The sequence below is a fragment of the Meles meles genome, chromosome 12 (genome assembly GCF_922984935.1).
Source record: "Meles meles chromosome 12, mMelMel3.1 paternal haplotype, whole genome shotgun sequence".
Lineage (NCBI taxonomy): Eukaryota > Metazoa > Chordata > Mammalia > Carnivora > Mustelidae > Meles > Meles meles.
This window is the reverse complement of record NC_060077.1, coordinates 78,252,243-78,280,202: the sequence shown is the minus strand read 5'-3', so window position 1 is coordinate 78,280,202 and position 27,960 is coordinate 78,252,243. Positions and strand designations below refer to the sequence as shown.

Here is a 27,960-nt window from a genome sequence, read left to right as displayed (position 1 = left end):
TCTGACGAAGCTGAGCAACTTTACCATTCTTTAGGAAACTACGATGGGAGGCAATAGGAGAAGGATGCTTAATCCTTTCCATGAAAAGAGAAAGAAGCCAACTGAGCCATGGTCAATGGATGAAAGCAGTTTATTTGACATTAATTGCAGAATTTACAGCACTACCATTTAATGATAAGAATAAAAATAGGAAGAATCCAGTGTAAGCAATGTTGTGGACAAAACATCAGGGTAGGAAAGGAGCAAAATTGAAAATGCAATTAACATTCAAAGAAATCTTGCAAAGGACTGGGAGATTATCAAGGGGTGAGCAGCCCCTTGATAATGGTGTGTGATCCTCATCCCCACCAGGATTTCAGGGCGGTCACTGAACATATACCCTGTTGACCAACCCTGGGATATCTTTCAGCACAGTCTGACTTAACATGTCTGAGATGGGGCGAAATCTGTGTTAGAATATGCTTTGGAACTATAGCTTGGGGTGTAAGAAAAGAAGAATGTGGATTAACTAGTGTGTGGGTTTTCTTTTTCAAAACGGAAGGGAGTGCAAATTTTAGGGGGGGTGTTTTCCTGATTTTCAATATAAGAGGTGATGTCAAAGGGGCTGACTAAAAATAAAGTTTAAATCTTTCCTCTGTGATTTTCTTGGAGAAAATATCTGAAAAACCAAGAAATAGAACAAGAGATGTGCATGTGACTCTTTGATCTCTTGTCCCTTTGGAAGCTGGACAGAGACTGTGAAAGGTAGTTGGGTTCCTACTACAGGGCTGGGTTTCTGGAAGAGCTAAGCTAGAAGCCACATGGCAGAGCTTGGGTTCTGAACAAGTACAGGGGGTATTAACCACTATTCAGCCATTTCCCCCATGGCTTCATAAGTCTCTTCCTTACATTTTAAAACTTTAAATAGAGCTGGGGCAGATCCTTCTCTCTTTTCCTCTTCCTCCCTTCTCTTAATCTTAGTCACCTTTTAAACCATAAGGAAGGATTCGAGCCCCACAAGCCAGCATGTGAAATTAAAAGGTATTTTAATCCCCTGAATCAACATATTTGAGGTCAGGGCCTAAAGGGAGAAAATAGCTGAGAACAAAAACCCATGAAAGAAAAGATCCTAGAACTTCTTGTCACTCACTTTGGTGGAAGGATAGTTTCTCTACTAAGGATTCATTGACCAAGAAAGAATCTACTGTAACTGTACTAATAAAATATTAATTTGGATAGGGCTATTAGAATAGGAAAGATGGAAAAAATCAGCCACGCTCTTTCTCTGCAGTCCGGGAAAACACCTTTTTGGAGAAAAGCAAAGGATAGAGAAGAGAACTAGTTGAAATGTTGGTCAGTTCCTAATGATATCTGTCCATAAAATTGTTTGACATCCTAGGCTGGGTGAGAAAGGCCTGAACTGCCCTAGGATTGAGGGGGGGCAGATAAGACCTGGTGGTTGGAGATATGGATTAAAAGAAAAACCAATACCAATATTATGACCACATCACCCCAGTCCCTGCCTGCCAAACTTGGACGTTCTGTATGATTTTTTTAGTGTGAAAGTTGTCTTCCTGTTTCAGGAATTCCAGCTGGGCAGATATCTTACAACCTCACATGGTAAAAAGTTTGCTGACACCATTTAGACACCAAATAACCTAGCAAAGAAAGGAAATGATATTCTGCCTTCAAGGAAATATCTGTTAAAGGTATGACTACTGACCCAATAGCTAGTCTTTGAATACTTCACCATTCTTCCTAGGAAGCATAACTGAAAAAAATTTATTCCTAGGTAGACATAATCTAAAAAAAAAACTTCACTTTCTTCCTAGGTAGTCATAATCTGAAAGTTACTTCACCTCCTTTCTAGGTAGTCATAATCTGAAAAAACTTTCCTAGAGAGCAAACTAACTCTTGGGCTAAATGCCAAGTTGAGTCAAAGCAAGGAAGATGGGGGAAACCCCATGTTCTTTTTTTTTAGTAGGACTTTCCAGAAGAGACAGGCCCTGTTCTTGGTTGACTCAGCCTATCCCCCCCCAAAAGATCAATACCATGAGCGATGTACATAGCCCCTCTCCCTCAGAGAAGAGCAAGGATCAAAGAGGAGGTGGAGGTCTCCTTTTCCTTCTGGTATCCTTCCCGATCAAAGACCTGGAAATAGCTAAAATACAAACTGGAAACAAGATGGCAGAAAACCTATTAATATTTTTGTTTTCTCAATAACTGCATACAAAGTTATAGATAAAATAGCTAAATTACCAGGATGCAGAGGAAGAGTGGTAAGGGGGATTCTGGTTTGAAAGAGCCCCCACTGGACTGTGGAGACCTGGATGCTTTACAGTAGTCAAGATGGTAAAGCCAACCAGATGGCCCACCCATTGTCCTGGCTGGTAGAGCCCAGCTTGGGGACAGATGAGAGCCTGGAGAGTCACCGAAGATTTGGGATTGCTATTTTTTCTTCCTTCCCTTTCCTGTACAAATTGGGGTCTGTTTTCATGCTGGCATGGGCTCAAGACCAAGGGATCTCCGAGAAGTGCTGGGGTCGAGAGAGAGAGAGAGAGAGAGTAAGGTTAGTGATCTTGGGCCCGGCTCTCTTTAAAGTAACACTCAGCAGATCTCTTCCTACTGCCCAAATCTACCTTCTAGCACGTGACCTTGATTTCCTAGTCTGGGCCCACGTTCCCCCATGACAGCAGATGTGAAATCCGGGCCAAGCTAAGGGAATTCCATAGTTCTGTGTCTCCAAGGAAAGGACATCCACTGGCACAAAGCATTGAGTAAAAACCCTTTAATAACAAAATAACATTCACGATGTAGCTACTTCAGTTGTCTGAAAAACTCAGCTTACACTTGATTCAACATTTCACTTTCCACGGAAGTTTAAAAAAAGAAGGACATAAAATGGCATAACAAAATATACCTTGAGTTTCATAAGACAAGTCTTCTTGGCAAATCCTAGTGAGCCAGACCCAGGCGTCGTTTGTAATAAGAAGGGCTGGGCACGCTCATGTCTCAGACACTCCTCTGTTTACTTTGGATCGAAGATGCATTTGAACTTCGTAGATATTACAGTATCTGCATCAGGAGGAATAGTCTGTGGGTTTGTGAGTGTGAGGAGAATTTCACCGAAACAAATGATCTGTTTGGTTTATTGCGGAAGATCATATAAAGCTTTCTGGAAGATCGAACACTATTACAATCATTAAATGTCTTACAAAAGCCAACCTTAAAATCTGATATCCATTCCCATCTTTGGCAAATTAATCAGGGGGAAAAATTAAGAAGAATATGTATTACAAAGCTTTTGTAATCACAATCGACTTTATAAGGTCAAATAAAAAAACGTTTGTTTCTCTTATTAATGAAAGCACATTCCCCTAAATTCTCATTGACTGGTATTCTGAATGCTCTATTTTTGGTGGTTTCTGATGTTTTGCAGAGCAGATCTGGTTCTGCTTTCCCACCACTGTCTCCCAAACTGCACTCTCCTGTGCGGAAGAAAGGGGGCTGGGCAGTTGGTTTGGCTTTATGTCAAGCACAATGGTTTGGGAAATCAGTACAAAACTTGAGAATGAGTTTCAGACCCCAAATGTAAGAAAGAACAAGTTTGCCCAATCCACTGCAACCGTAAAATACTTTCTGAGATAGAGAGGCCTCAGATAACGGGGAAGTTTAAGCCCAGTTGGTTTTCCAAAACTGGGGTTCAAAACGTCTTATACTCCCTTTAGGATAGGCAGGACCTTGTCGGGTAGGAAACAGGGTCACCTCTGACCCTCGAGAGGAAGAATCATTAGATGACAGCACAGGGGATGTTTTGGGGGAATGGCCATCGATTTTTACCTAAATCACTGGACCAGCTGGTGGATTGTTCAAAAGAAGGGAAAAAAAGCCCAGAATAATTACTGATATGGACACCATTTGAGTTGCTTTTGAGAAGTGACTTGTCCACAAAATACAGGAAGAAACTAAGCACAAAGTAACCATTCCCAAGCAGAGATGTCGGAGAAGCTAGGGCCGGATGATTTCACATCTTCATCTACACCGTCAGTTAAGTCTGAGGTCACGAACACAAAACCAAACGGACTCCTTTTCGAGGAAATTAAAAATGCAGAGTTGAGTTGTTTCTTCCATGCTTGTTTCCAACCCCTTCTCGAATATAGCGATACTGCTGGGCTCTGAGGATCCCAATTTGTGGGAATGCACGTTGGTAACTGAAACTTGGAATGACCTTTCTCCTAAAATTTGAACTCGATTCAATTGGACTCATTTTGAAATCCCAACAGACGTCAAGGTATTTTTTTGAGGTGAGACATCTCCCAATAAAACCAATATTACCAATGTCTGAGGCTGAACTGTGTACATTTTCACAGTTTAATGTATACACAACTGTTCCACAACGGCTAACAAACGCTCGGCACCCATGCATAAATAAAGTCCATTGAACCAAAGGGGAAGATCTAGTTCAAAATGAAAAATGTTGCTATTAAGACCACAATGCATCACACTGCTAAATTTTTAGCCTCATGCATAAAATTATAGCACTGATTGGCAGTTGCTAATTATAATACTACACTGTTAACACAGAACAATTAATTGTTCAGACCAAGTAGCACAAATGTAGAAAATAATTTTTTTTTCAACAGAGCAAATGAACACAGATTGTTTCTTCAGCAAAATATGAAACTGTAAACTTTGGGCTCATTCTGCAACTTTCCCCAATCCAGAATAAATAAAATCCAAAGGGCGGGGGGGGGGGGAAAGAACATACATTTTTTTTTTTAAGCGCACCTTTTTGTCTATTACAAAAGCACAACCTAAAACGTATAAAGCTTTTTTTTCTTTTTTCTTTTTTTAAATCACAGTTACCAAAAGAAACAGTGAATAATTTATTACATACGCTATAATAACATTACTCTAAACACTAGTATCTATGAGGTATATCTGAGAAAATTCAGTAAGGATTTGCGCGGTCTGCATTGCCATCATGCCCAGATTCATATTAAAGCTTTGGAACCGTGAAAAACTAGAAAAGGGACAAGAACGGGGCGGGGGAGGCAGAAGGAGGAGACAGAGAGAAAGAACCTTTGGTATTAGTACAAATCTTGTTCTTTGCAGGGCTGCATTGCAAAGCACCACAGTACAATGAGCGCACCCATTTACCGTATGGAGGCCCAGATGAAGCTGAGGTATTCACAGAAAGGATTAAAAAAAGCACAGAGAGGTCCAGACTGGCTAAATCATTGCTTTGGTTCAAGCAAGGCACTCGTCCCGTGGTTATGTCACACTTGGCAAGTGAAGCATGAGGCTGGGGGCGGGGGGTTGCTGAGGAGGGGTCTGCCAACCTGGGATGTTTTCTGTGTTCAGGCTGTAATTGCTCTCGCTAAGTTCCCTCTTGGGTTTGGTGTGGGGGGGAGGAGGCTCGGTGTGTGTGCGTGTTGGGAGGAAGGTGGGGTGTGTTTTGCTCCTAGGGGAGCACTCTGTTGCCCTCCCAGCAGATCTTCTTAATTTATGTCTCTCAGGTATTCTGAGGATTCTATTTTTAAGAGGAATTTGGGAAGGAAACCCAAGTCATTCGCTGTCTGGAAGGAAGGCCTTACCAGTTTGCCTAGTCTGGGCGGGGGAGGATGGAGCTTGGAGCTTGTCTGGACCAGAGAGAACTTGCACCTCTGACTGTACTGGAAACTGCGGAAAGGGGTTAGGGGTCTCCTAGGCTGTCAATCTGTCGTCTCAGTTCCTCCACTAGCTAGTCTTTGGATGCATGGACTGGTGGGTTGATTGGTCTTTTCCCTTCTTGGCTTGTCTAATGGTCTTTTCAAAAGCTCAAAGATAACTACAGTATTCGAAGTGAAAACTACTGGTCCTCAGTAAACACAGACTAACGGTGGATCTTTGCACATGTCTGAAACCCATCTGGTCAAAAGCTGAGAATGATTCATTGCCTAACATACAAATCACTCTGATGAATGGGTCTTAATAGTGATTTAATCTTTTAATGGAATCAAAAGAAACTTAGAGAAGACCCATTAATTTTATGAGTAAGAAGGGCAGAGAGAAGTAACTTTAAGTAATCATTTCTTAAAGGGGACCATCCATTTCTCTGAAATTCTGGTGTCATCTTTCATTTACAATGAATAATCCTTAAGGACCTAAGGGTGTAAGGCTTAAACTTCTCATAAATGCAGAGCTGGCCTAGAAACAAAGTATCAACACCCACACGCCCAGGGGAATGGACAGAAGCTGAACAGCGTCACTGTCACACGTGCAGTGATCAAACTCCCTTTCTCCGATAAATATGACCTGAAAATATCTGTAATTATGAAACTCAACAGACCAAGAAGGAACTTTCTCTTCTCACTGAATTAAATGTTTACATTAGCAACACTTTGTGATGCCGGGACTCGACGGGGCTCACGCGGATCGTTGCATAACTTCCAGGCTCAAAACCCCTCAGTGGGCTTCAATAGCTCTGGACTGGTCACCTTTCCCGGCAACTGATCCTATGTGACTTTACGTTGAGGTTCTAACCAGACAGACATGGAAATGCCTGTGGCTACTTCTACAGAGTGAAAGGTTAAGGGAGAAGCCCCAGGCCCCACTCACTGCTAAAGGACGGCCCCTTTCCCCTCTGCCAGCATGTGGCCCATCTCGTGCCAAGGGCACTGTGAGCAATGGGTATAGCCCTGGAGCTTGCCTGGGCTTGGCCTCTAGATGGTTGACTTGGACAACTATTTCACTCCTCCGGGCCTCTGGGGCTTGAACTAAAGGATTTCTAAGGTCCCTTCCAGCTCCTTCACTCAATGATTAGAATCTCTATGGTTCAGGACATTGGAAATCTGTACTGGGATAGCTCCAAGGTGAGGACAGAGGTCATGGCTAAGAATGAAGGTCACTTCCAACCAGTCTTCTTCACCAATTTGGAATTGGAATTTAAGGAGTCCAATTACAGCAGCATCTGAACTTGAATCCTGAACGTGTGCAGGGGACAGCGAACACAGGAGAGAAACACAGAAAATATCCCTTCCCAAATTAGCAGCCGCCGCCACATTGACAATTATTTCTTTGGGGTATCTGAGCTGTGGCTGTACATACCATACGTCAGAGAGAATAGTTAAAATTATAAAAGAGCACAAGCAAAATGCAGACCGCACAGAGAAAGAAATCTTTGGTATCTTTGGTGTCATCAACACGATTAAAATTACAAATGGAAAAAGTCAGTGAGGTAGCCTTCTTTGGTTCTCACTAGAAATAGAAAGTTTTTCCTTTTTTTTTTTTCTTTTTTCTGCTTTTTTTTTCTTCCCTTTTTTGTTTGGTTGTTTTACACACACAGAGAGTTCATTCTTGGAAGCAGCTAGTGTAAGGGTTTCTCTCTTTTTGCTGTTATGATCTTTGAAAACTTATTTATTTTTTTTTTCCAGTTTCTGCAGAGAAGCCCCGACATCCGGGCAGGTGAAGCAGGGTCTCGACATGTGTTTTCTGAACGCACAGGTTCGGGCTGAATAGTCATTGCTCGTCCACAGACTTTGCTCTGTTGTTCTCACAGCAAACAAACTGCAGTGCTCTCTACTGTTTTAAATAAAAACTATAAACTATACAGTGCACCTTTCGTAGATGCTGAATAAGTTAAATAAATAAGTTACGATAGGAAGGCTCTGAGGGCCCCAATAATTAAAAGGTGGCGTTTGCCTGGTACCAGGTGGGGCCGCAAACTTAAATTAAATAATTTATCGTTATTTAAACTATTTTCAAAGTTAATTCAAGAAGGAAAAATACCTTGATTTTTTTTTTTTGGTAACCTGTACTTCTTTCCTGTAACAGAATTTCACTGCTTTAGAAAGCAAACCGTCTTTCAAGAGAATTCTGAAAGAAATTTTGCATCTCTGATGCGCCCTTGGTCTGTGTTTCGATTAATAAGCACGAGGAGTAAAATCAACCTAGGATGACATACTAATTACCAAAATCCTACACATTTGTGTGCTAGAAACTAATTCAAATAAATTAATTACATTAATGGTACATAGCCTGTTGGGTCATAACCCAAAGAGACAAGGGGGAAAAAAATGGTTCCTTTTGACGGTCTTCATTTTTTTTTTTTTTTTTGATGGACAACATGTATAGCCTCTTTCGACAGTCTAAGTGAAAATAAAGCAGGAAATCATAACCTCTGAAACTTCCTCACATTCATAAAGACCATTTCGATGTGACAAGCACGCAGAAGAAAAAATCCCCATTTCCCCTCTAGCTGGTGCGACCCTCACCACACCAGATCCCATTGTCTCAACCCTGGAAACCAGAGCCCACGTTTCTCCTATGAGTTTGCACTTTGATATTTTTTTCTTTTTGTTTTTTTTTTTTTACTTTTTTTTTTTCCTTTTTTCTTTCTTGTCCTTTTCCAGGTCTTTGGATTTAGCTGTAGTTATGAGAGATCCAGAATAAAGCTATTCAACCGAAGTCCTCAAGCCGATGTGTCATTCTTACACAGATGATTAAACAATATCCCAGGTTTCTTGAAAGTAGAGTTTATCTTGGATGTGCCCAAATGAAAGTAATTTCAAGCGTACACCATGAAGATGCTGGGATACTTTTCTTTCCTGCACTTTAGTCTTCAATGATATACTAAAGAAAGCAACGTACATTGTAGAAGTCTCGCATACGTGTTGAGGGGTCACTTGAACTCATTTGTTGTAACAGGGGACAGTATCTATGTATGGCGATGGCTGTTCACAGTCTGGACACCCACAGGAAATGTGGGTTGCTTAGAGGGACAGCTGTGAGCATACATGTCGAGAGATGCCTCTAAATCCATATTCATCCATGCTGACAGACTGGAGAAGCTTCAGACAAACTTATCTCCCGAGGTTTACGCTCTGTGAAATGTCTGCTGCTGGAGATGGAACAGAGTGGAAGGGTTCCATGGGACGAACAGACCTGTAGCGATGTGTTTTTTTCCTATACACATTTTGTCCACTAAAAAGGTCTCAGCTGGTTGATTCCAGTCAACCAAACTCAAAAACCTATAAGAACAGCTTGGGCTCTAGCTTTAACATGTCTCAGACCATCAGAGTCCTTTTGGGATCTGAGAACAATGAGCATTTCTGGTCCCTGTGGGATTCATGCAAAATAGCCCATCGGCCTCAATGATAGGCTTTGTGTTAACCTATATACGTAAGGCCTTATATTATTTTAATAATTATTTTGGTATTTAATAACACATTCTGAAACTTTCTAAAACAACCCCCCCCGCCCCCTTGGGAAGAAATAAATCCTGGGCAGAAAATGGGCATTAGGACAGCCATATCTAAAGCCAACGTCATTAATTTATGAGACTTATATAACCAACCATCCCTTCTTCCTTTAGTAAGGATTTTGGGGCCTTATTTGAAAACCAGAATCTCCTGTTGTTTTAGAGGTGACTTGGTCTTGGCTAAATGTACAAAATTATTAAGATATCCAGTCTTGCACGTGAATATGCAAAAGTTATGGACGCACCAGCCCTATCCCTTCCTTCTCCAACATGTCCTACTCACTCCTCCTGGTTAGGCTAATGAGTCCGAATCACCCAGCAGCAGCAGCAGCAGCAGCAACAAGAACAACAAAAATTCTCTGATCGGTTAAGAACCATGTTAGTTATTTCCATAGGACTTGTCTTTGGGCTTTTGGGGTCTCGGCTTTTTAATATAGTACATTCTTCTTCAACAACACTGGGACTCAGGCTGTTCTTTTTGTATTTTTAAAAAATCCCTCCTATACAACCTGTGGAAAATCTGAGTTCACCATAAAGTTGTATTGTCAGGACCTTGCGGTAATGGTAATAGGACACTTTAGTAATTCTACCAGCATTTGCAAAAGTGGGAACGTGTCCCCACCTGTACCAAGTGGTCGTGATTTTTTTTTTAATTTGTTCAACTTTAATTTACTGGCATTAATAGGTAAGTGTCCAGCACAGGTAAGATGAAATGATGGATCATCTAAAAAGCATTTATATTTAGCTTTCAAATACACTGAATTATAAAAATGCATATATATGTGTGTATATATATGTATGTGTGTGTGTGTGTGAGAGAGAGAGATTTACCTTCTGAATTTTGATTTCACTTTAGAGATGAAAATTAGCTTAAATTTCTTATGCCCACAGTTGCCAGGAGCCTGTAGGCAAAGCTGCGGAGGAGACGCTCTGATCTCTCCAGAGAAAGCGTCCTGCTGAGTCCTTCATTCCTTTCTCTCTCCTGTACCTTTAAGTGGTACAACCTGTCATTTTACATTTTGGAAAAGCCTTTACATATCAGAGTGGAGTTTTTATGGTTGTCGCTGTTTTCCTTTAAAAATGAAATAGACTGGCTCTTTTAAAAATGTTCCCGGAATGAAAGGATTATGTCCCCAGTACCAAAATCACGTTGAAAACAAAAGTAAAGCGAGCCTATTTCCCTCCAGGAATAGAGAAACGTTATTTTCCCACTCAATAGCCTTTAGATTTCTGCTGCCTCGAGAGTGTGAGTTTTGGTTCAGAACGGTCCCGAACTTCATGCTGTCCCCTTCGTTCCTAATGGCTGAGGCACGCCTGGAATTTTTCTTGGATTGAAGAAACAGATCCTCACCTATAACTAAGTCCAAATGGTTATTTTCTCTGAAATTATTAACTTAAGTAAATTTTAGAAATGCTGGAGGAAACCCACTGGGTCAAATTTCATCACCTTTTAATTGGTAGGGTTTTTTTCTTTTTCAGATTTTTCACAAATTGGAATTATGTAGGGCTGACCATTTTGATATGTACAAATATGAACGCACATGCATGCATTCATGTGTCTGTAAATAATTGTCTAAAAGCAAGCACCTCTCTCTGGTATGACATTATCCAGTTAGAGACATTTACATCTGGAGGGAAGTTCTTGTCTTTTGTACATTAGGACGTCCTCCTCGGGTCACCGGGACCACTGAGGGGGCGGACGTGGCTACAAGAGCTTTTATCGGTATTGAAATCTCAGGCCACAAAGGCAGGCTCTTTGGGTTTTGACATCTTCAGGGGTGCCCAAACCCAAGTGGTGAGATTAGTGTGCCAAAGGATCACTAACCAAACCCAGCAGGTCTGTTCCCTCAATCCAATCTCCAGAACATTGGCCACAAGTCACAAGGATTTTACGCAGAAATCACCGACTGGAAGTTCCTTTGTTTCAACCCACAGGGAGCATTCCCCGGCAGAAGCATGCTCTTTTCTCCGTCGTTTGACAAAGGAAACATGGGATAGGAGAAGAGACAAAAGGATACAGGGCAAAGTCCTGGGACATCCCAAAGTCGGATGGAATACAAGAGCCGTGGAGAGTCGCATGCTTTCCCAGCTCTGCGGCTGCTGTCCCCGCAAAGGGAGACCCCTTCTCCCTCACCGGTGGGGAGCGAGGAGGTGGCACCACGGATGACGGGGCTCCGGGGAGCAGGACGCTGGGCTTCTCCCCCAATCCTGCTTCGCATTTTCCCTCCAGGACGGAGACAAGCCCCTGGTCAGTACCACTGCCTCACTCCACGCCAGCTGTGGTTGCACACAGGCTGGCCAAAACACCAGGGAACGGCCGCCCTAAGGAAACCCGATCAGCTATTCCAACAAGAGCTGGACTTCCCCTACGAGAAGTCCCTTTTGTGGATCTGCTCCCTGAGGAGATCAGCAACACCCTGATGGGACAGGATGGCTACTGGAGAGATTTCTGGGCTGGCCTCATCTCCACAGCTAGTGGGACCGGACCCCCCGAGGCTTCCCATCAGTTACAGAAGACAAGCTCCCCACTGGCCCACGGGTGGGCCAGGTCTCATGGACAGACCTCACTGGCCACCTTGGTGGTGGCTGAGGCGTCCGCCTAGAGCTGACTCCAAATACGAATAAAACTCATTTGCGCCACAAGTCCATTTATCAACAGGTTAAACGCTGAAATGCTTGACTTTCAACTTTCCTGGGAATTTTCACAGAAATCTGAGTACTCCAAATCATCCACAGTGGAAAACGGACTCTGGGATGGCATGAGAAACGAGCAAAATTCGGAACTAAGGCCTAATAAATGAAGCAGTTGACCAAAACCAGACATGGACTTGGACAGCAAGAATTTGGTTTGACAAATTAGATTCAATTTGTCAAGTTGAATCTATATATGTATTCATATATTATATATATATATCTCTTTCTTTAGAAATGCAACTTTACAGCTGAATTTTAAAAAGCTAATAGAAAAGTAGAAACTGGCAATTATTTTTCCGTTCCCCCCCCACCCCCAAATGAAGCCGTTAGGATGTAGCAATCACATGAAAATGAGGCTGTTGATTCCTCTATAAACTCTTTGGTTCTGTGGTTCAGGAGAGTACATGTCACCAAGACCCCTAACCCTGACCCTCACTCCCCTTCCCTCCCCTGATGCTGAGGCTCTGAACATAGAAGGAACCAAGTCTAAGGGATAAGCAAAGAACATTCACGTGACATTATTCCCCGTGCTCCGAGGAGTAGAGGGAACAGATCAGTATCCCAACATCTTAAACTTGGAGTCCATGGAACCTTCTGGGAGATTCCAGGTTGGGGCAGAAAGCCATAAAACAAAATTAAAGGGAAACAATATCGATGACCCTTGCCTTTTGTTGCTCAGAAACAAAATTGATTACCTTTACACAGATCAATGGCGCTATTAGTATTTTAGCCAGACAAGAGGAGATACTGAACTGAAACAAAAGATGTGAGAAATCCTCGTCTTTGGTATTGTAGCTGTTGAGGTTTCTGTTGTTCGGTTCCGTGTTCTTTTGAAAAACTGCATAGGCACAAATTAAAGACAATCTTCAACTTTACGATTACCGATGAGTTGTCAAAATGAAGCAGGAGCCGCCGAGGCTTTTCCTTATATCTATTCCTGTCTCAACCCTTTCTTTAAAATCTGCTTCCAAAAAATGTCCCAAGAGGTCTGTTTACACACAGTGTGTCTCGCTGTTTTTTGGTTTTTTTTTTTTTTTTTTCTTTCTGGCGTGCTTCCTTCTTGGTGATGGTGACGTTCACTGATTTACGTATTTATTTATTTATTCATTTTTAATGGAACAGTTTTGTTTGTTGCAGAAGTAGGTGCAGAAAAAGTTTCTTTGGTTTCGATTAAGTAATTCATAAAAAAGTCAGTCTCAAGTGTCTGTAAAGAATCATTGCAGCGTTTGGCTTGCTTCGAACACCCCCATGGGGCCCACCTGGGGCCATTCACTGGTAAATATGCACATCGTGACCTTCGCATCTCCCAGAGTTTTGCGGGCGCTCTTCCACGTGCCGTGGGAAGGTGGCAGCCAGGGACCAGAGCTGGCGTGGCAAAGCCACTCCCTGGGTGGCTGGGCTAGCTGGTCTGCTCAGCCCGATGGTGAGCCAAATGCAAGAGCTGAATGCCATTTGGAGTTGCAGAGGTTTTCTGATTTCTAAAAGTAATCACAGTATTTTTAGGCTAGAAAATGGCAAGTAAGAAATGTCTTTGGTTTGCAGTATTCTGCTTCTTTGGTGTGCTGTGTTTTCTCCAGATTTACTCTGCGGTTTTGCAAGGGTGATTCGACAATGGAAGAGATTTGGGACTAGATGACCCTCATGAGTAACACGTATGGTGGTTTGAATTCCTTTTTTTTTTTTTAATTTTCTAGCTAGAAAACACTGAAAAACGGCCCTACCAATGGGATGGATGAGGAAACAACCGAAATGCGAAAGAGTGAGAATGAATCATGTTAATGCACAGGGGAGGAACCAGGTGACTACTAACCCAGAAGGACACATCGATGATCTAAAAAAATCTACATCTTTGAAAATGCTGCATTTGCTCCATGTACCGTAACAGTTAAATTGGCCTCCTGAGTGTGCGTCTGCATTGTGTACAAACAGAATTTGTAGCAAACTGCAAAATGTGCTTGAAGCCATATTCCCAACGATTCCCTAATGACTTCACAATCAGCGTCTTGAAAATCCAGATGCGGTGAATCCAGAACCTTCCTTACTTCTCTGTTTATCTACGTTGTGCTTGATATGTTGAGCTCAAGAGAACTGATTTTTTTTTTTTTTTGATGGATCCAAGACCACGTGAGATTTCCAGGAGGTAAGGAAAAGAAAATTGTAAACTGGATCAACTTAAAGCTTTCTAAACCATCCAATGGAATGATGCCTGAGTTGGAAAAACAGGTCCTCGGATTTTTTTTTTTAATTTCCGTATTTAAAAGTTGTGCTCAGTAATTATCATTCTGATGTTTTTTATGTTATGGCTGTGAACTTTGGTGTACTGTGGTATGATGAGTCTAAGCACTGGGAAAGCAAATGAGGTCATTCTTGTTGCTAGAAGAATCTCTCATGGTAGCATCTTGGGAGCCCAAACTCAGAATCCTTACACAGGCCAAAATCCCACCGTGACACATGGGAACTCGGACTGCAACAGGGCCCCAAGTGGGACTGTTGACACCTGAAGAGATCCTGAGCTTGGCTAACACCACGCTGAAATCAACCTGCTCCAGGAAGGCCTCCCCCCATTTGGATTTCTGGGATGCTTAGCATGCTCAGAGGACAATGTCTGGTTCAAAGAGATTCATTTTCAGCTTGCACTTGGACTCCATAGCCATGAAAAACAAAACAAGAAAAGAACACCTGGCCTATGATTACAGCTAGAATAGAAGTTTCTTTTCAAGAGAATTGTGCTTTCAAATCACCAGTGAAGGGCCCCAGCTAAGAATCCGGTGTCTTTTTCCTTTGTGTTTTCTTTTGTGTCGGTTGTCCTCACCTGGAGGGGACCTGTGCCCACCCGAGAGTCCCTCCATCACGCTTTGGTACAAGTGCCGGAGGTGGACGAGGAGCCCCCTGTGCTCAGATCATCCTGCCACTTCTCCAGGCTGCGGCGGCGGGCGTTCATGAAGAAGTTGCTGACGGTCGTGAGCTCCAGGCCCAGCTGCTGGGAAATGGTGATCTGCATCTCTTTGGACGGGCGTTTGTTCTCCTTGAAGATGGCAAAGAGTGTTCGGCGTTGGAGGTCGGTGAACACCAGGCGGGATTTCTTCTGGGAATTGTTCCTGTCTTTGTTTGGTTCTTGCTCTTTGCGTTTGCACGCTTGGAGGGAAAAGAGAAGAAGGAGGGAGTCAGTACAAGTGTGAGAACCAGCCCCCGAGAAGGGGAGCCATTGAGAACATTGACAGAGTCATACGAGGGGGATGTAAACTGTTAAACTTTATTGTGCGCTCTGCCCAGCTGTCAATAACCAGCCTTCCCCGTTCGCCTCCGGGTGATGGAAGGCACCAGGGAACGAACGGAGAAGGGAGGAAGGGGAGAACAGCGGGGCGGCTCTCGGCGGTCTGCTTTTAAACCAGGGGCAGCCCCCTGCCTCCCAGCACACCCTTATAATTCTTCATCTCTGAAATCCGGCACTGTGAAGAGAGTGAGGACCCCAGGTCCCCAGCGGGAGCCCGGGCAGGCCGTTCCTCCTTCATATTCAGCTTCTAGAAGTGTGCACGGCTGAGCTGAAAGGACTTTCTGGAGTCAAAACTTCAAAGTGCCTTCTTTTTTCAAAAATCAAAGCTTCTACGCATGTGATTCCAGAAATTGTTAACAGAACGAAGGTAGAAGCGACGGAACGATGGTATCATCCCAACCCAAATCCCCTTCTTCCAGAGTTCTGAAAAATCACGGAAAAACGAAACAAAAACAAAACAAGGAGAGAAAGACCCAAAGAAATTGGTTGAGCCCGCTCCACGCTGGGTAGTTTGAGGTGAAGCCGGTACAAGAGGACAGGGCTGGGGGCGGCGGAAGCAGCCCGACTAAAGGGGACATTAATTAACCGATGTGTCGCTATCTCTGCCTTAGCCTACGAGTGCCTGGAAGGCAGGGAGCCGGTCTGCGGAATGTTCCCAACTGGCCTGTTTGGGAGCCATCAACCTAATGGAATGCCTGGGGTGCCGTCACGTGATGCCTGGACTCTTTCAGGGGGTCTGTGTACTTCACCGACCGATCTGGGTCTCAGAAAAGAGCCTCATACGGGCGAAATAACATGGGGCCTGCCTGTCAAGAACGTGAACACGACTTTTTTTAGAAAAGATTTTATTTATTTATTTGACAGATTGAGAGAGATCACAAGTAGACAGAGAGGCAGGCAGAGAGAGAGGGGGAAGCAGGCTCCCCGCTGAGAAGAGAACCCAATGCAGGGCTCGATCCCAGGACCCTGGGATCATGACCTGAGCTGAAGGCAGAGGCTTAACCCACTGAGCCACCCAGGCGCCCCAATTTTTTTTAATTTTTTATTTTTTAAAAGATTTTATTTATTTATTTGCCAGAGAAAGAGAGCACAGGCAGGCAGAGAGGCAGGCAGAGGCAGAGGGAGAAGCAGAGTCCCTGCAGAGCAAGGAGCCAGATGTGGGGCTCGATCCCGAGACTCTGGGATCATGACCTGAGCTGAAGGCACCCGCTTCACTGACTGAGCCACCCAGGAGTCCCGATTTGTTTTCATTTTAAAATGAATCAGTCCAGACCTAGATTGGGTAAGTCATTGACCTGAGGTCCCATTCCAAGTCTGATGCAGACCCAGGGTAAGAATCCAGTCCTTCCCTCTCTCCAACTTTCTTTCCTTCCTTCCTTCTGTTCTCTTTCTAAGATTTGTTTATTTGAGAGAGAGAGAGAGAGAATAAGCAGGGGGGCAGGGAGAGGGAGAAGCACGCTCCCCGCTGGGCAGGGAGCCCGATGCGGGACTTGATCCTAGGACCCTGGGATCATGACCTGAGCCGAAGGCAGACACTTAGCTGACTGAGGCACCCAGGCACCCCTCTCTCTGTCTTTCTCATATACAGAAATAGCACCCACGCCGCTGTCACAATAGAGGGGATCCGTTCGCAGGGCAGCCTCTGGGGCTCCGCTCCCAGACATTCTGGTTTTCACCCATGTGGGGCAGGGTTTTGGAATCTGTGCTTTTACAAACCTTAACATACACACCTGTGTTAATATACACAACCCGTTCTGCCTGCAAAGTCCCACACTGGGCAGGTGCCTCTTTTGAGGACACCTATCCCACCTACCTAGTGGAGAGTGGAATCAGGAGTTTCTTTTCCCTCCCAGATGAGACGCTTTGGGGTTGGAGCTCTGGGACCACCACCTCGCAAGGATCCTAGGGGGCGCTCCTGAGTTACGCGCTGGCGGAAGGTGGCACGGGGCAGGCAGGACCTGATTTGGTCTCCAGGGGATGCAAACGTCCGCCTCCCCCGGCTTGTCCTTTGATCTCCGATCTTTCAAATTGGATGTGTAAACCCCTGTCTCTCAAGTTTCTTCCCAGCGTGTTGTTTCTCTTTTCATGAGCTTTCAGGTCCTGTCCCTGTCCTCCAGGAACCCAACCGCTCTTCCCACCTCCGCCCTAGCCCTGGCTTTCCCTCCTCCGCTCCACCCCACTCAGCACCTCCCTGCCCCTCCAGCTTCCTGTGTGGGCCAGCTTGGCCCTGGAGTCCTGCGGAAATGGCCTTGGCCTTGCAACCCTCCTTCCTGGAAACCACAAGCACACAGGACAGAGAGGTCTTTGCAGAGGCCGGTGGGAAGGTGAGCTGCTGAGCTCCTGGAGAGGAGGGGAGTCCTGGCTCTGACAGCAAACAGGATGTTTGGGGCTGGGCAAGGGGGAGCCTACTCCAGAGGGGCCTCTGCAAGGAGCACCAGTCTCCGGTGAAGGCAGAGAAGGATCTATCTGCCCCTGGAAGGCCTGCTGCCCCTAGCTCCCCAGACTCCCCTCTGCATGCTGGCTCATGCTGAGGACGCCTGCTTTAGCTTTAATCAGAGTGGGTGGAACCTCTGCCAGACTGACTGCCCTCCTTCCTCTTGGGAAAGGAGTCATTTTAAATTCTCCACAGCAGAGCAGGGGCACCTGGGTGGCTCAGTGGGTTAAAGCCTCTGCCTTCAGCTCAGGTCATGATCCCAGGGTCCTGGGATCGAGCCCCGCACTGGGCTCTCTGCTCAGCAGGGAGCCTGCTTCCCCCCTCTCTTTGCTTCTCTGCCTACTCGTGATCTCTGTCAAATAAATAAAATCTTTTAATAAATAAATAAATAAATTCTCCACAGCGGCCGTCCTGCCCCTTAGTGTAAATAAGGAGAGGCTCCTAGAGCAGACTTTGCAGGGTGGGGGGAGCAGAGGCTTACAGTAAGCAGGTGCCCCCAAGGGGGCAGAGCTGCCCCACAATGGGAACTGAGGCAGACTACTTGCAAAATTGGCCCCAATTCTTCCCTTCCCAATATTTACACCCCCTGCAATGTGACTCAAATGCCCCCCACCCCCCGTCCCAGCATGAGATGGCGTTTGCTTGTCTTTGCTGGGGATCTGGACCGGCCAGATGGTTTGCTTTAGCCGAAAGAATGTGGCCGAAAGAATGTGGCCGAAGGGACAGGGTGGCAGTTCTGAGCCGAGGCCTCAAGAAGCCATGTGCTTTGTTCATGCTGTTGGAACTCTGCCTGGTGGCCACGCGACAAGCCCAGACCCACCCGGGCCAGCGGACTGCAGGTGCAGCAGGAGTGTGGCTGAGACCACCCCAGCGGGGGCCCTGGAGCCGCCGAACCGCCCAGCTGACCCACAGACCGCAGCAAAAATAAACATTGATGGCTTTAGGCTACTGGTTTTGTGGTTTCACATTATGTAGCATTGTTGTGGTGATAGATACAGAAGCCAAGGAAGAAAACCTTTGCATTCCTGCCCGGGGAAAGTCAAATGTCGGATAAGAAGTCTCCGCTTGAAATGGAGACCTGGTTCTCGGCCGCATGACCTTGAGTCTCCGTTTCCTCATCTACCTCATGTCTAAAATGGGGGTAGGAATGCCCACCACTCCAGACATCAAGAGGCCAGCTGTAGCACTTGGAACACAGTAGGTCCTTAGTAAATGCAAATATTCATTCTCCCTTCATAGAAAAGGAAGAAAAAAGGTGCATAAGAAGGTAAGGTTAGGGGCATCTGGGCAGCACAGTCAGTTAAATGTCTGACTCTTGATTTTGGCTCCGGTCAGGATCTCAGGGTCATGAGATTGAGCCCAAGCCGGGCTCTGAGCTCAGGGCAGAATCTGCTTAAGATTCTCTCTCCCTCTGCCTCTCCCCACCCACGCTAGCTCTCTCTCAAAAATAAATAAATCTTTAAAAAATTAGAAGTTAAGTTTAGGAATTCATAATTTCAAATGGTTTTCTAAGACTTACTCAATGGTAGATGTACTGCCCAGAGAGCTAATGGCAAATAAAAGGTTAAAGATATTTGTTTTCTTTGTGAAGTTGTCTCATGGTCAATTCCCAGCCGCACGGGAAAGGTAAGACCATGATGTGTGGGGCACCTGGGTGGCTCAGTGGGTTAAGCCTCTGCCTTCAGCTCAGGTCATGATCTCGGGGTTCTGAGGTCAAGCCCCGCATCGGGCTCTCTGCTCAGCAGGGGCCTGCTTCCCACTCTCTCTCCGCCTGCCTCTCTGCCTACTTGTGATCTCTGTCAAATAAATAAATAAACTCTTAAAAAAAAAAAAAAGACCATGATGTGTTTCCATGTATGTGTCAGAGATCCTAATAGGCTTGGGACAACTGCTGTTTCCTAACATCACGAATTTATTTCCAAATACATTCTACATATGATGGGTATTGTTAGCCCCTAATAAATAGTGCAGAAGGGTCATATTCTCCTTGCATTCAGTAAAAACTTTCCCTGAATAGTTCAATGTGATCTTGCCAGGGCGCGGGGAGGGGGTGTGGGAGGAAGTCATGGGGGTGTGCACTTGTCAATGGTCACTTGACCTCCAAGTATACGGGTCTGGAAAATCTGCTAAGGAGAATCAATGTCCTCTTTCAGATGGAGAGCCTGAAGCTGCCCGCTTAGGAGGACTTGTGCAAAGTGGGAGAGCGACTCTCTAGCAAGAAGGGAACACACACACCAGGGCTGGAGCTGTGCTGGAAAGATCACCTGGTTTGTACTGGAAAAACCAATGACAAACATAAGTTCATATTTGTAGCTCCAACCTTGTTCCAAGAAACCTACGGGTTTTCCTTTTTAAGTTTTTATTTGAACTCCAGTGAGTTCACATACAGTGTGATAGTAGTTTCAGGTGTACAATATAGTGATTCGACACTTCCACGTAAGACCCCATGCTCATCACGACCAGAGCACCCCTGCATCCCCATCCCCTCTATAGCCCATCCTCCTACCCACCTACTCTATAGTTAAGAGTCTATTTCTTGGTTTGCCCCTCTCTCTCTTTTTTCCCTTTGCTCCTTTGTTTTGTTTCTTAAATTGCACATATGAGTGAAATCAGATGCATGAAAAGATGCTCAACATCACTGATCCTCATGGAAATGCAAATCGAAACCACGATGAGATACCACCTCACACCTGTCAGGAGGGCTAAGATCGACAACACAAGGAACAACGAGTGTTGGCGAGGATGCGGAGAAAGGCAGACCCTCCTGCACTGTTGGCCAGAAGGCAAACGGGTGCAACCATGCAGGGAAACAGTATGGAGGTTCCTCAAAAAGTTGAAAATAAAACTACCATACGAGCTACCAACTGCACTCCTAGGTATTTAACCAAAGGATACAAAAATACTCCTTCGAAGGGATGCTCACACCCCAGTGTTTACAGCAGCGTTATCCACAACAGACAAATGGAAACAGCCCAAGTGTCCACCGACCGATGAATGGATAAAGAAGATGTGGTGGATATGCACAATGGAATATTACTCTGCCATAAAAAAGAATGAAATTTTGCCATTTGCAGTGACATGGATGGCGCTAGAGAGTATTATCCTAAGTGAAATAAGTCATAGAAACCTATGGGGTGCAGGTAAGAAGAAGGAGGTAAACTCCCTTTACCTCTTGCTCTGAGGAGGTCCAGGAGGGTCCCCTGCCTTTGGAACTAAGGATATGCAGATATCCAAGAGCTTTGAAAACAATAACAGGATCCCCTACATTCAAATAGGGAAGCAAGAATAGAGACGCTACATACCCTGATGGTACATATTTAATGTTCCAAAAGCCATCAATGCTGATAAGTCTTAGCAATGCAGACTTCTCAGACCGCAAAGACGATGAGCTGGCACATTGCTGCAGGGACAGGGAAAAGAGGGGTCTGACGCACAAGACTGAGGGCTCCAGCTCTACGCCTTGGCCCCTGAGGGCCAGGGTGGCACAGACCTGTGAGGTGGGAGGGCTTGATGGCGGGGGAGGGGCTGCAAGGGACACGAGCTTCTCAAATCACTGAATTATCGGGCGCTGTCTAAAATTTGGAAACTATGAACAGTTTGCACTTAAATGCTTTGCAGTTTTCCCTGCCTCCCTCTGATTCCTGACTTTGGTCCTGATCACTACAGAGCCAGTAAAGTGAACTTGGCCCCTGAGAGCTAAACTCTAACTTCACTCTGGTTTCTGCAAATGTCCCTGGCCTGAATCAGACAAAAAGCTTAATGGCTTTATCTCCAGGTTCTTCACGGGTCAGATGCCAGTCCACTCAGACCATGGAGCCAGTGACATCCAGACTCCCATCCGTCTGAGAGGCCAAGAGCAGAGACAGGGAGGACCCGCCGCACAAATGGACTTGGAGTCACTCTTGGCTGTTGGGTTCCAGCTTTCCTTCATTCCCTTCGAACTGGGAGTGCAGACAAAACCCTGGCGAGAAAACCCTCTAAACCATTTGGCAGATTTTCCTGGACAGGCCTGGCAGTCCAGGTTGAAGGACTACACAGCAGGGAGAAAGCTGTTCCCTGGCTTCTTAGAGCAAATATGAGCTGGGGATGGGGTAGTGGGGGTGGGGGGAAGGGTAGAGAGAGAGGGAGAAGGGTGAGAAGCATCGGCAGAGCATGGGGGCCGTGCCCACGTGAGCACACACAGGCACCCCTCATTCAGGAGACCCTGGAAGGGGTTATGTCCAAAATGCAGAAATGCCAACAGTCCCAGGAAGTTTGGGGTCACCTCTGAGTGCCTGAGCCACCCCTGAGGCTTCACTCCACACGTGGGGCAAATTTCTGTCCACCTGGGTATCCCTGCAGTACCCTCTTCCCATCTGGAAATGTGGACGATACACGATAAATCTCTGGGGCGCCTGGGTGGCTCAGTGGGTTAAGCCTCTGTCTTCGGCTCAGGTCATGATCCCAGAGTCCTGGGATCGAGCCCGGCATCAGGCTCTCTGCTCGGCCGGGAGCCTGCTTCCTCCTCTCTCTCAGCCTGTCTCTCTGCCTACTTGTGATCTCTCTCTCTGTCAAATAAATCAAATCTTTAAAAAAAAAAGAAAGAAAGAAAGAAAGAAAAGTCTCTGCTTCTCCTCTATCCCGTGCCCCTGCCTTGGCTTGGGTGTTGGGAGGGTTATCACGACAAGTGTTAGAGCAACTCCCTGATGTCCATTTATTGTCAAATGAAAGGCAGTCAGCCAGCCGCCGTTCTTGTTTCCTGCGCCTCAAAGACATTCTCTGAAGGAAACAGGTTTTGTTTCGTGTCTTTACTTTTACCTTCAATACAAAGGCACTGGGGGGGACTCATGAAATGGGGGTCCTCGGATGCCTGACGACTTTTGTAGGTAGCGGGAGAGCCAGAAAAAGGCCCAAGTGGCCCCAGAAGGTGAATCTTGGAAGGAGGGCGCCAGCCCTCGGCCCATCCCACAGCCCAGCGCTCCCCCGGCTGCTCCTAACAGCAGGTTCTGCGCCCCCAGAGCTCGGGTGTGCGTACCCGACGTGCCTTCAGCTTCTGCTTCCCTTTCAGCAGAAGCTCTGAGTGCAGAAGGGACCACATTTCTAATAGCGGATGTTTCAGGACAGCTGGGAAAACCACCGAGTGCCAACGTCAAGGCTGTAGAGACCACGCGGCCCCATCCTTTATCCTGGATGGGGCAGCGTGAGGCCCTCAGACTGGCCACGCATAGCCCAAGACTGAGCACAGCTGGTCTGTGCGGAGCCCCGAGGAGCCAGATTCTCTCACTTCTACTCCAGTAGGACTTTCCTTTCCCCGCTGGCTATTAGGATAAGTCTTTGGGGGGCACTTGGCCTTTGAAATGATAATTTCTGGTTATTAATTCTGCTGATGACAAAGAAACAGCTTTCCTTCTGCAGCACGGCTGCGTTCCTGCCGGCTATCTAGGAAGTCGTGAGTTGCTCAAATGAACACTTCATTCTGCGTAGAAACGTCTGGCAGAAAATGGCTAAGGGAGCCAGTGAAGCGGCTCCCAACTTCCCACTAAAATCATCTCAAAAAACCGAGAGCAGGAGGTAAAACTCGCCCAACTGAAAGCCAGGCCTGCAGTCGACCTGTATGAGGCCATCTCTGAGGAATGTTCAACTCACCACGAGGCCAGTGGAACTAGGTTGAAAAATAAGATCTGAGTTGGAAAAACAAACAAACAAACAAAAACCCCAAACCTGTTTCCCCCGAGTTGTTCAGAAATTCAAATTAAGCAGCCAGCACTTGTCTTGGTAGGTCCCTCCTGAAACAGGTGGAGTGCTTTCCACTCCCCTCCCCTACCCATTGAGAACTGGAACTCTCAGGAAATAATCAGGAGAGACAACCCCGGGGGCAGGGGGCAGAACGGAAGCACCAGCAGTGGTGGGTCACAGCGTGGAAGGCTGAGTTTCCAAAGGCGCTCTAGGCGGGGGAGGACAAGAGGAGCGGAGCAGGACATGGGGACACGGGGACTGGGGTGCAAGGCATGGGGACGGACGCACGGAGGGTCTTCAGCAAGCAGAGCTGAATCCAAGGTGCTCCAGCAGAGCCAAAGGAGAAGAAAGCTGAGCAGATATTAGGAGTTGGGTAGGTGTGTCCGTTGGTCCACGGACCTCCAGAAAGGACGTCGTCAGGAAAACACACACCGTTTCTGTTAACCACATCAGGCCTGACGGGGTTTTTCTCATTTGAGAATGAATCAGAGGAAATTCTTCTGAGAATATCTTATAGAAACTTAAAGAGTATTTTAGAGTTTCATGTGGTATCTCAATATGATGTGAAAGGAGATGGTTTCTATGAAACAGAAACAGAAAACGGTTAAGAAAACAGAACTCTCTAAGTAACAGTATGTAATTTAAAAAAAAAAAAAACAGATTGATGAAGTGAGAAAGATAAAAACTTGCAGGAGAATGAGAAACACACAGCACAGGAGGAAGCCCAGAGCAACACTGACGGGGCAGTCACAACGCTAGAATTTCTGTCAGTCCGTGGTCTTGCCTATAGGGAGACATTCTCAGGTACATACTGACTCAGAAAAGTGTGTCTACAGACTTGATGAAAAGAAAAATAACTGAAGACATACTCTAGCTTACTTGGTATATGATCAGAATTAAAAGCTCAAGAATGTTCTATTGTCCTCAAAAAAGGACTGGCTAACAGCCCCATGTGGCTATGAACACCCCTGAACTCAACCCAAACATCCAAAGGAGTATCCTTACATGAACAAACATTGCCTCGGGAAAGCCTACAGCAATGAATCTGTCTCCTTTTCCAACAGGATCTCAGTAATGTTTACAAACAAATAATTTCATTATTAATGGTTTTCATTACTTGAATATATAGTTTGAATAAAAAAAATCCTCTGGAGAAGTAGTTCCCTCTTTCAGAGTGAAACACCAGATTCATAAGTCCAGTTAAAAATGATTTCAGGAGGGTGCCTGGGTGGCACAGTGGGTTAAAGCCTCAATTCGGCTCGGGTCATGGTCCCAGGGTCCTGGGATCGAGCCCCGCATCGGACTCTCTGCTCAGCGGGGAGCCTGCTTCCTCCTCTCTCTCTCTCTCTCTGCCTGCCTCTCTGCCTACTTGTGATCTCTGTCTGTCAAATAAATAAATAAAATCTTAAAAAAATGTTTCGTATATGTCAAATAGACAAAAAAGAAAACAACTATGCCTACAACAACAAGAAAAAAACTAGAAGGAAATGCCTCCGAGTGTTCAGGTGAGACCTGAAAGCACCACTACTATCCAGTATTGTGCTGAGAACGTGATCAATGCAATGAGAATAAGAAAAAAAAAAACAGATAAGGGAAAATTTAGACAGGAATGAAACTAATTAATGACAGAAGTGTACATAATTTGAGCGCTCATTATTTGATAGGCATTATTTGGAAGGTAATAACTCATTTAATTTTTACAATCAACCTATGAGGTAGTTTGCAGTGAATGATACTGAGTCACAGAAGATTACGCAAATTACTGAAGGTTCCAGAGTGAGCAAAGGAGCTGGATACAAAGTCAGGTGGTCAGATTCCAGACTCCTTGTACCTAACAGCTACCTACACTGCTTCTCCAGGCAGAAACAGAACACTAGTTATAAGTTAATACGATTTTTTTAAACCCAGAGAACCCGAGAGCCTCAATACTGAAATTACTAGTAAACAGATAAACTATTAAAATTAATATGATAATTTAGCAAGGTTCATGGCCTCAGTATCAGTAGACAAAAATCCTCTATAACACAACAAATAGGAAATGAAAAAGATACCACTTATAATAGGAACAAAACACCAGGTATGTAGCACTAAGTCTAACAATAGGTATGCAATATTTTGACAGAAAACTATAAGCTTTGTTGGAGAAATTAAAGAATATCTAAATAATATTATACTCAATATCCCATTACTCAATATTATAGAGTTTAATTCTCTCCATGATGATCTATAGATCCAATCAAATCTTTTTTTTTTTTTTAAGATTTTATTTATTCATTTGACAGACAGAGATCACAAGTAGGCAGAGAAGCAGGCAGAGAGAGAGGAAGGGAAGCAGGCTCCCCGCTGAGCAGAGAGCCCGATGCGGGGCTCGATCCCAGGATCCTGGGACCATGACCTGAGCCGAAGGCAGAGGCTTTAACCCACTGAGCCACCCAGGCGCCCCAAGATCCAATCAAATCTTTAACGAAAGTCCCAGCAGTTGGCTCTCCATTCCTCCTTTTCTCCTTTCATGCCTTTCAGTTTTTGGGATTTGACAAGCTGATTTTGAAATCTTTTATGAGAACGCAAAAAATCAAAGGATGATCAAGCTAGTCTTGCTAAAAAGAGAAAGATAGGAAGACTTGCTGTATCAACCATCATGACCTTTAATAAGTCTATCATGGTGTGGTACTGGGATAAGGACAAATAACTAGACCAGTGGAACAGAAGACAAAGCCCACAAACAGATCCACGCACATATAGACACTTGATTTAACAACAAGATTTAATGACACTCGATTTAATGACAAGTGCTATTTAATGACAATACCACTGCAGAATATAAAGAGCATGTGTTCTTTCCAATAATGGAGCTGGGGTAACTGGATAGGCATTGGGGCTGTGCTTAATTCTTAACCTTTACCTTAAGGATCGGTTCTGCACAGATCACAGACCTTCATGTTAATGGCAAAACAATAAGGCTTATAGTAGGTAATATATAAGGTCCTATCCTCATAATCATGGGACAGACTTCTTAAGACTCAAAAAGTACTAACCAAAAGGGAAAAGATATACAAATTAAAGCATATTAAAATTAAGAACTCTGCATATCAAAAGACACGAATAAAAGAACAAAAGGAAGACAAGAGGGCAAGGGAGACTAAAAGAGAGCCATGGATATTTGCAGCATGTAAGACAGACAAAGGGCCTGAATTCAGAATACACAAAATCTCTTGGAAAGCAATCAGAAAATGTCAGACATCTCAATAGGAGAGCAGGCAAAGACTTGAACAGGCACTCCCAGAAGAAGAAATCCAAATTTCCAGTAATTATGCAAAAAGGCACAATTATTAGTCATCCAAAAATTACAAATTAAAAACAACATTGCACACCCATCAAGACGGCTTAAATGGAAACTAAGCGCCGGTAAGGCTAGAGAACGCTCCTGTGCTGCTGGTGGGACTGTAAATTGATACAGTTTTAGGAAACTATTTGACAGCATCTCATAAGGTTGAACGTACACATGTCCTATGACCCAGAAGTTCTTCCTCCTACGCAGACTGTCTTGATGTAGATGCTATCACATACTGGCACACTCTCCTGGCTGTCACCACGGCAGAGCATGCCAGCCCAACTCCCAATTGCCAGGACATTTATCTCTTCGTCTGATGGCTTTCTCTGGTTACTAGACCCCGCTCTGTCCATATGCAGGTCATGCCAGAAGGCTGGGGAGTCAATGCCCCCCTCCCAGGAGCTTCTCCCAATCAGTGAATGGTGAGTGCTGCCAGATAGAGACCTCAACACCCTTGTTTTCCAGGTGCAAGAACTCTGAGGCATGTTTTCTATGAACACACAGAGAGTTACTCAGTAGGTTTAAGCTCCCGCTGCCAGCTGTGGGAATGTGCTTGATAAAACAACACTTACTGTGTTTCCTCCTTCCTGGTCTTACTTCTCTCCTCTACCAGTGCTTTCTGGGATCACCTTTCAAATAAATGACCTGTCTTAGAATCCTTGTTTCAGAGTCTGCTTCTGGGGGAACCCAGATAAAGAAAACCCTACAGGAAACGTATGCCAGGTACATTAGGATTCTTGTCCAAGAATGTTCAGAGTAGCTGTTTGTAATGAAACTAGAAACAATCCAAGTGCCCATCAACAGTAGAAAGGATAGGGGCGCCTGGGTGGCTCAGTGGGTTAAAGCCTCTGCCTTCGGCTTGGGTCATGATCTCAGGGTCTGGGATCAAGCCCCGCATCGGGCTCTCTGCTCCACAGGGAGCCTGCTTCCTCCTCTCTCTCTCTGCCTGCCTCTCTGCCTAGTTGTGATTTCTCTCCGTCAAATAAATAAAATATTTAAAAAAACAGTAGAAAGGATATATTATGGCATATTAATTTAATGGAATACTATACGTCTTTAAAAAAGAAAGAACTACTACTATTCCTACTACATGCAACAACGCGTAACAACATGAAGAAAGTGTTGAAAAAAAGAAGCCAGACAAAAAAGAAACACACACCAAGTGAATTTATTTCCATGAAGTTTTAAAAACCTGGCAAAACTATTCATTAGGGATACATATTTGTGTTAAGAACTGTAAGACAAAACCAAGAGATGATTATCATAAAAGACAGGTTATTACTTAAATTTTA

The 27,960-nt window shown here is 44.9% G+C and overlaps 1 protein-coding gene across 2 annotated transcripts in view; it reads right to left on the bottom strand.

The window, feature by feature from the left end:
- Positions 1–112: 112 nt before the first annotated feature.
- ONECUT2 (one cut homeobox 2) overlaps positions 113–27,960 on the bottom strand; it is a 58,292-nt gene continuing 30,444 nt past the window's right edge. Inside the window, exons 2-3 of one of the 2 annotated variants that reach the window (XR_006820989.1) lie at positions 12,610–15,049; positions 113–2,515 (exon numbers count right to left, since the gene is read on the bottom strand). Coding sequence is in view for 1 of the 2 variants with exons in the window: in XM_046024256.1 (XP_045880212.1) it covers positions 14,763–15,049 (287 nt within the window). In the remaining variant the exon portion in view is untranslated. Of the gene's footprint in view, positions 15,050–27,960 lie in introns of both variants that reach the window. The other variant, XM_046024256.1, reaches the window with a different exon arrangement.